This window comes from Phyllobates terribilis, unplaced genomic scaffold (assembly GCF_046119375.1).
Source record: "Phyllobates terribilis strain yellow unplaced genomic scaffold, ASM4611937v1 Scaffold_4802__1_contigs__length_57029, whole genome shotgun sequence".
Lineage (NCBI taxonomy): Eukaryota > Metazoa > Chordata > Amphibia > Anura > Dendrobatidae > Phyllobates > Phyllobates terribilis.
Window position 1 is genome coordinate 32,540 of NW_027367551.1, and position 9,551 is coordinate 42,090.

The window sequence follows — 9,551 nt, forward strand, 5'->3', positions numbered from 1 at the left end:
TATCATATATATCTCCCGGCGCCGAAGACATAACAAATTGCAACCACTTGCACGATTGGCCATGAACTTGAATTGCTTCGTTTTCTTCTTTCTTTCTTTTTTGCAGCTGATTCTTCCGTTTTTTGAATCATAGCTACCAACCACTTCTTTGTTGGACTGAGACTCATTGAGTACAAACAAGGAAGATGTAATATCATTCAATATAACTATCCCGCCAAGGGCCTAATTTATGAAATCTATCCTTCCAAGGGCCTAAATTATGAATTCTACCCCGCCAAGGGCCTAAATAGATAATAATATGCAACTGTCCCGCCAAGGGCCTAAATTGACTTACCTTTGTATTTTTGGCGCTGTCATCCACCTTTTTCGAGAGAAATGACTTGGACTTCTTTGTTGGGAGTGGAGTAGTATAGTCCTATATATATTTGAAATCAAGTTGAGCAAGAGTGAGTAAGTGAAACCATCACCCGTAGGCACTGCCTAAGTTAGAGAAATGACTTGGACTTCTTACCTCGTTGTCTTTGAAAATCACTAAGCGGATCGGCCATTGCACGAAGCTGCCCTGAGCACCGCCTAAGTTAGTTAAACCATCACCCGTAGGCACCGGAAGAATATCATCATGATGTCCATCATAAACAAAATCAACTTGGAGTTTGTAGTGATCAGGCTTCATCGGTGTAAAGTGCTAGGACGATGCATCATTTGTGGCTGTACCATACCATCCGCTACGAGCACTTTGTTACTAGAATCTTTATCCTCAAGGGCAAGATGGCATGGAGTCCTATCCTGCATAAGAGGTATTTTAATTCATGTTATAAGAGGTATTTGGACATAAAGATTTCATGACAAAATTGCTGCATCAGTCATACCTTCAGCTCACGTGGTTGCGGTGTGGAATCATGACAAGTGGTATAGGATGCACCAACATTAGGTTCAAGATCGGTAGTAGAAGTGAAGTGTGGTTGATTTATGTGTAACATGGAGCTTATTTGCTTTTGTAGGGCCTCAGCCACCCTTTTATCTAACTCACCTTCAAACTCCTTTCTAACTTGAGCTCTGATCGATTTGATTAGATCTGAAGAAGCTTCACTAGAACATCTTCTTTGTCGTTCTCTTGGACCGAAAGCAACTCTATAACCCACAGTTCCACCTATTGCCTTGACACGACCACGATGATCCTTTTTCCCAATGGCTTTGGTGAGGGCATCCTCATCATCCTCAAACGTAAGTTTTCCTTTTTCTTCTTCTTCATTATACTCCTCCTATGATGCCAATTAAAAAAGTATAAATTAGTTCATATTTACAAGTAAATTTAAGTAAATATTCATTGCAAAGCACTACTTACAACTTTTCTTGCAATTTCTACGACATCCTTATCATTCGGGCTAACTTCCCACTTTCCATCCGCAGTTCGAACTTGATGAGCCAAAACCCATTCCTTTGATCTGTATTTTCTAGCTCTAGGAACCGATGAGTTCACCGAGGAGCTAATTGACAAAGATATAGCTGCTTCCTCTGGGAGTCGTCCTTCTTTTATCCACTCATGCCCTTTTCTAATATAACCCGCCTGGCCGGTGCGATGAGGATTCTTGTTCAGGGCTACACTTGCCTTTTCTTTCGCACTACGAGCCTGTCAAAAGTCAAGAGCATTATCACCAATGAGTTAGAAACATTATTATCAATGACTCTGACCTATAACGAAGTAGCACTAAAAGGAACTAACATTATTACCAATGACTCTGTCTTGTGATATTCTTGAACAAAAGCTAAACAATCAGCCTCTGAAATATGGTGGTAGACATACCAAGGCATCTTGTTTGTAGGATACTTCGACGGCTTGAACGTCTTAGTTATCCATCAAGCTACCAACTTGCTCTTAAAATCTCTAAAGCATTTTTCCACACATGAATGGAAATATTTTTCCCTTGATTTAGCCACATCATCAATGATGTGGAACATAAGCTGTGAATTTGTACAATAAGTTAATGATAGTTAATATAGTATATATTCAAGGTGTAATTTAAAAAGACATTGTACCTTGGTCTCCTCCCAAAACCCTTGCCTCGTCCGCTCATCTATCTTTCGGTATTCTTTCTCGTTAATATTTATTCTTTGAGCACAACTCCCAACTTGCTTTCTGTATGTTTTGACCATTGGCCATCTGAGACATTAAACGCATTATACTCAAGGTGCATAGGCTGTTTTACTTGAACACCTTTTGACGGACCACGCCCTTTATGAATCTGTGTAATTGCGCTAACACCTTGTGATTCGGGATCACCTTGGGTAGGACAAATAGCATTTTCTCTTTCATCAGCCATCCCAAGCTAGAATTCCTGCAACAAAGTAAAAAAAATTAGATCATGAGTTCATGAGTAGATATAAAAAAAAACAGGCTAATGGTTAGTATATGATTCCACCTCATCTTATTCATTCGTGATTTGTAACCCATATTCCCTCCCTATGATCTGTACGGATATGATTAGTATTATTTTCATCTTCCTCCTCGGGTAATGGTTGAACAACAGTTGATAACAAGGGTGTATCGTCATACTCGTCATACTCATCTTCATCCATAACATCATCAATACCAAGAATATGTCTTTTACCTTGGGCAACTGCACGCCATCTAGGATCAACATTGTCTACCACATAAAATATCTGCTTAGCTTGTGATGCTAGGATGAATGGCTCGTCACTATCACTTAATCGGTCAAAGTTTACCAATGTCAAACCCGGATAAATTTCATCTTGCTTCACCCCGTTAGGGTTGTTGACCCACTTGCACCGGAAAACAGGGATTGTAAAATTTTTATAATCAAGCTCCCAAATTTCTTTGATAACACCATAATACGATTGTGTCGCATCAACCGATCTTTTGTCCTTAGCGCTCGCATAGACCCTAGATGATGCAATAACCTTCACTCCACTATTCTGCACCACACTCTTTTCATCTTGTCTTCTAGTGTAGAATGTGAACCCATTGATATCACAAAAAATAGTATATGAATTAGGTGTATACTTTTCATATTTTCATTGGGGCATTTCATCAAACACCTTCAAGGCACAAGTTATAAACACAAAAAATACACAAATTCGGGATAGATTTAACATTTAAATGCACAAGTTGTTAGTATTAGTTGTTTAGATTTGACTAGGATGAAAGATAGTATATGAATTAGGGGTATATTTTTCATATTTTCATAGAGGCATTTCATCAAACACCTTGAATGCACAAACTATAAACACAAAAAAATACACAAATTTGGGGTAGATTTAAACACTTAAATGCACAAGTTGGTAGATAGAATACTTACCGGCCAGCGAAGACGAAGACGAAGGGCGGGCGAACGCGCGCGGAGACACAAAGGGCGAACACGAAGGGAGAACGAAGAGGTGAAGGGCAAACGCGAAGGGAGAATGAAGCGCGGAGAGGAGAGACGAAGGGCGAATGCGAAGGGAGAACGAAGAAGACGAAGTGAAAATGGCGGAACGAAGGGAGAACAAAGAAGACGAAGTGAAAATGGCGGAACGAAATGATAATGGCAGGCCGCGCGCTGTTTAAAAGAGGGATTTGTTGAGGCGGGCGTTAAGCGGCCCGCCTCAACAAGCGTTAAATGAGGCGGGCGTTGTACGGCCCACCTCAACAGGTATTAAAAGAGGCGGGCAATTAAGCCCGCCTCTAATACCTCACCCGAAAAATCTTAAGTTAAAAGAGGTGGGAGTTCTCGGCCCGCCTCTATAAAATCGTCCGGGAAAATTTTTCCGGGTACTTTTTGAGGCGTATTTTATTATGCCCGGCTCAATAATTTTTTTTTGAGGCGTATAAAGTAATTTTCCGCCTCAATAACCTGAAAATATGATAGCCTAGGACGTTTTTGAGGCGTTTTTTTAGGCCCGCCTCTAAAAGGGAGCCTCAACAAGTGTTTTTTCTACTAGTGAATATAAGTTAAAATACAAAGTTAAATAACTTAAATAAATTTATTTAATTCAACAAAATAAATTTATTCAATTCAACAAACTTAAGTAAATTATATTACAATTAAATTGATTAAAGTAACTTAAATTCAAAGTTTAATTCATTATTCAACCTTCTTTTTCTTTTTTTTCGATTAATTATGTGGAACCGACGGTTCTGGTTCGGTTTTCGGTTTCATGGAACCGCCGGTTCCCGGTTCCATAAAAACATGAACCGGGACCGGAACTCCCCCTCGTTCCATGGAACCTCCCTGGTTCTGGTTCTGGAACCGGCGGTCCGAAAACCGGCAGTTCCGGTTCCAAAAGTTCTATCTTTACATAGCTCCCCCCAAAGCCCCGAATCTTCAAAACCTTAAATACAGAGCACCTAATACCAAATGGCTGACAAAACCCCTCTCTCCAAGCTTACTAAGGAAGAACTCCTTGAAGAGTTAATGGCTTCTCGAATGGTAGACCTAGCACAACAGAGGTTAGACAGATTGGCTGCTCAGAAATCCCCAGCTATACCTCTGGCAACACCAAAAGCTCCGGTGTCGGGTCCATCTACTGAGACAGGTAAAGAAATTGTGCCGACTGGAGATCCAGTCACAACCACAATCGCCAATGTGCTTACAGACCTAGCTAATGTCAAAACAGAGATATTCTCGTCGCAAGCTAAATCAGTACAAGGTGAACAACTATTGCTTACCTCTCCTTCTCTCCCCCATACACTAGCTGCTTCATTCAAAGAGGAAGAGGATGAGGAGTTTTTCCCGACCCAACATCAGCTATTCAAAGATGCTAAAAGCGCATCTAAGGCTGTGGGTAAAGGCAAGATGGTTGAGGAAGAAGATCTGATTTTCGAGGATGAAGAAAGTACTAAGACTGAGCCTCCAAAAGTTTATGTTAAGAAAGAGAATCAGTCTAGAGCCAAAAAGTAGAAGAAAGAGGTAAAGACAGTTAAGTCTGAGTTTCCACTGATTCCAACAGGCATTGCGAAGCGAGACATACTAGCTCGAATCATTGTGTCGCCAGATACGCTTCACGAAATAGAGGTCACTTCCGGTTCAAATCGCTTCACATATCTGCTTAAAATGAATAATTGGGACAAACTCTAGAATGAGGTGAGTAAAGCTGATCTTGATCTAGTTCGTCAATTATATGCTCCCTTTACAAGCAACTCTACTACTGGTGAACCATCTTCAATTAAATTTTCAATGGTTCAGTGACGTGAATGAAAGTTTCAAAGTCAAGGACTTGGATAAGGCTATTGGTCAAGAGCCTAGACCATATGGCTCTCTAGTTGGGTTTGGTCGACTATACAAGAAAAATTGGCCTGAGGATTCAAGACTGATCAAAGAGGCAGTGTTTGAAGACTGATCACCTTTCAACATCGAAGCGACTCCTTCACCACTTCACTTTTAAGAATATAACTCCCAGGAATACCAATCTCGACCTAGTCACCATCTCAGACTGTTGCATCATGACCGAATGCTTGAGTGACTAGCTGATTAATACCGCGCAGATCATGTTTTCTCATATAGTGGTTAGCCAAGTGCATCATGGTTCCCCTCTCCCGTTTCCTCACATCTTAGCGTGTATGTTGAAGGCTGAAGGCCTTTACAAGCCAGTCAAAGAGACTAGCTTCGACGGCGTGCTTACTATTGAGAAGGTAACCGAGATCGTGTCTAAACCAACTCATGTGAGATTATCTACACCAGCTGACAGCTCTTCTAGAACCCAGTCCACAGTCCAGAGATGTGATGGTACCCACTGCCAATGAGTCTAACTTGTCAGTTGTTTTTGCTATTCAGAATCAGTGTTCCGCCCTTGAAAAGAAGTTAACAAAGATCATCGCACAGCTCCAGCTTATGACAAAGAGACAAGATGAATTGGCTCGAATTATGCAGAATTTAGTCGCTCTCACCTGTTAGTGTGATGCCTAGGGTGTTTAAGCTTTTGTTTTTGTGTGCTTTTTGCAATCTGTTTTTTGCTTGCTATAAGTCTAACTCTAATCGCTATGTTTCCACAACTCTTAAAAGGTGTAAGGATATTAATACTTTATAAAGTTTGCTCTATGGTTTCTATAATCTTGCGCTTTATGCTTGGTCACACCTTACTTTTATGTGCTTATTGACTTAATATGCTTGATTACCGAGTTAGGGAGAAGAGAGGTTCATACCTTATTCAACTAAGGGGGAAGATAATAGACCAGCTTGGTCTAAGGGGGAACAAATGTATACTTGCGAAGTGTTTTTAGCAAGATATTGAGCTTATTTGTTATATCTAAAATTACTTGATTAACATTCATTGCATATCTATAGCTTAGCTGAGTATGCTTTGAAATAATTTGAGCTTTAATATTTAAGTGTTTGTCATCATCAAAAAGGGAGAAACTGTTGGTTTGAGAAAGAGTGTGTAACTAGCTAGCTCAAACAATCCACTTGTTTTAATGATGATAAACCTAAGTATTTGATGTCCATTGTGTGTGATAAGCTTTCCAGGTATAGCTCGGGGAGTTATAAGAGTAGCTTTGACACAGGCAGACAAGCTGACTTTATGAGGAGACTAGCTTGAGGACTAGCGATGAAAGCTGAATCTCGCCAAGGCAGAATAAGTGATGGAGAGAACAATAAAGTGTTTAAGAGAAGAAATAGAAGACGGAAGGACTAGCTTTAAGAGAGAGAGAGTCGTTCTAAAGCTAGTGGACCACGCTTTTAAGTGAGGAGAGAAGATACAAGCAATAAAGTGCAAAAGCGAGAGTCTAGGTGAAATCCTGCACTGGAGCATAGAGGATATGGTCAAGTGAAGCGAAGGCCGGTGAAGCTAAGGATAGGGGAAATAGAAACAACATGAGTTTGTTAGGATTTCTACTTATGGATAGTGAATGAATGAGATCGCCAAGCTGGACAAATCAAGGACGTGCTAAGGGTGTGGAGCGGATTGCCAACGTGGACAAAGCTGTTAGAATCAAGTGAAGAAGCACAAAGCGTGTAGAACATTTGATGCATTCCAGGAGCACAATGATCACACGGATTGCTGAGGTGGACTTCTTCAATGCCATTAGATATAGATTTTCCAGACTTAGGAGTTAAGTTAGAAATACTATATATACTTGCATTAGGTGTGGTTGGCACACGTGATTAGGAGGTGAGAGCTAAGAGAGAAAGCTTAAGAAAGTTCACTTGCTCAGAGAGAGAGCAAAGCGAATTAGACAGAGTTGAGAGATAGAGGAAAGCTACTCTGTGCTGAGGTCGTTGTGAAGAGAGCTAATGTCTAAAACACCTTAGAGCTTGATTGAGAGATATTGCTTGTATGTGCTGAACGCAAATTGTATTGTGAGTCAGAGTTACTTAGAGTTAAAACTAGCTCTTGTGTGTAATTTCTCTTGATTAATATAATTTTAGTGGTGAGTTTTATCCCGAGCCTAATTAGAAGCTTAGGGTTCTCATCTTGAAAAAAATCCTTGCATTGAACCAAACTTTCTAACTCATATTATTAAGTTCATTATTGTAGCTAATCTCCCCTTACACAACTCTAGCACATTAGCTTAGTAGCTATTTATGTTTAACTTGGAGATTAGACTAGCTTAATTGTGTTGTTATCATATACATCTTGTAAATACTTAAGCGATTCGATCAAAAGAGTCGCTCTCGATCCTACACAAGGGTTAGAGCTAGAGAGGAGGTGATGACCGGATGGGACAAGCCGGTTCATGGGTCGGTGAAACTCAACACGGATGGCTCGGTGATGGATGGGCAAGAGACGGTGGGCGGTGCCGTTAGAGATAGAGATGGTAAGTGGCTCGGGGGCTTTGTACACAACATAGGTTCTTGTTTCGTGCCTACAACAGAACTATGGGGTGTCATCTCAGATCTTAGCTTTGTTTAGTCTAAGGGTTCATGAGGGTTTATTTGGGAACATATTCGACTTTGGTCAATCTGTTTATGAATAAACATGTGGATAGTTGTCACCCCCTCTCTATCCTTGTATCTTTGGCACAAGGCTACATGACTAGGAACTGGCAGTGTCAGTTCCCTCATGTGTTTAGGGAAGCGAACGGTGTCGTTGACTCGTTGGCCTCCCTAGCTTTTAATTTTCATTTACGTGTCACTTTTTGGATTCGCCGCCCGAGAAGGTGGTTTGTTTATTGGACGAGGATTCTAGGAGACGGGCTACACCCTATTTTATTTTGTTGTAGCTCATACCTATTTTAATTATTAATAAACTAACAGAGAATGCCACCTCTTTTCCAACCAAAGAAAAGTTAAGAACTCTTTGTCCGTTGTCACAAAGTTACATCAAAAGAATTATGCTTGCTTCTTTATCTTCTCCAAATAGCTATGATGCCTTTGGAAGTTCAACACAGACCAGACAAGATGCCGTAAACCAAGCTCCGGCCACAAAGCCGACGGGCAATACAAAAGACAGTTTGCAGTCTGCCACAGTACGAAATTACTCAAACGAGTTTCACCTGAACTCCGAACAAGAATATCCACATCAGGCGCGACACCCATGTACATATGTTTCTCTATATCACCTAATTTCAGTTCACGACACTTCTCTGCAATAGATTCTTGAACAGCATGAACAATCTCATCAGTTGAAGTGTACGCCACACAAACCACAAGAACTGCCTTCGTGTTATGTTTAGAGGCCTTAATCACTCGGTCTATTGATAATTGAAGGCTTTTGCTTAACAGCTTTAAGTTGCCAACAAAATGAACCCTGACACTATATTCCATGATTACGCTCTGTTCCTGAAGAAGTGCTTCGATCTTCTCTTGCATTAATTCCATTAAACACTTGACTTCCTCAGGCTGCCTATTGAAGTTGTCAATGCTGAATGCGTATACTGTGATGTATTTTATCTTTAATTCGTAGCAGTATGTGAGTATGGACATGAGAGTTATGAAACCGGCTCTGTGTCCTTCTCCTTCTTCTAGGTTATGCTTTCTAGCGTACCGCCGGTTGCCGTCCATGATGAAGGCAATGTGATTTGGCAAAGGACCGACTGATAAGATGTTGAAGATATATCTTCGAATGAAGCTGGCGAGTTTTCCAAAGATTTGGTTTGAGTTTCTATCTCCATGATTTTTTGATATTGTGCTCAGATGTGGCACCCAATCAAGTAGCCCAGAAAAAAATTGCCTGTCCAACATCAGTACAGGAAGATACAGTGGCATTTCATCAAACAGATTGTACGTGAATAGGCCAAAACAATTTGAAACACGTACGAAACTAAGTAAAACGGTAACTTACGAAATAATCGTGGCAACAGCGTTCAGAAAGCGATGAACGTGATATTCCCTGAAATAATTGTAGATCCATTTCATTGTAATCACTTTCTATCTCTCAATCAATTGAGATGAGGAGTACAGGACAAAGCCTAATCCCCCAAGAAGAAACTGCACACGAGATGATCATGGAGATGAAGGATTGGCGGGCGGATTTTCCAATTGTGCTCTTTTGAAGGGGTTAATCCACGGTAGTTGAGTGTCGATTGTTTCGTGAGCTTTCTTTCCGTTTTAATCTATTTTTTTTCCAGCTTTCATCGGATTCGAGTGGCTTGATTTGCATTAATGATACATAAT

At 40.5% G+C, this 9,551-nt stretch overlaps 1 protein-coding gene across 1 annotated transcript; it reads right to left on the bottom strand.

Annotated features, from left to right (window-relative positions):
* Nucleotides 1–8,267: 8,267 nt before the first annotated feature.
* On the bottom strand, nucleotides 8,268–9,293 carry LOC141249594 (uncharacterized). The gene is made up of 2 exons (XM_073669700.1): nucleotides 9,220–9,293; nucleotides 8,268–9,108 (listed from the first exon to the last, which is right to left on the bottom strand). The coding sequence occupies exons 1-2, from the start codon at nucleotides 9,291–9,293 to the stop codon at nucleotides 8,268–8,270; spliced, it is 915 nt and encodes a 304-aa protein (XP_073525801.1).
* Between the last annotated feature and the right edge of the window lie 258 nt (nucleotides 9,294–9,551).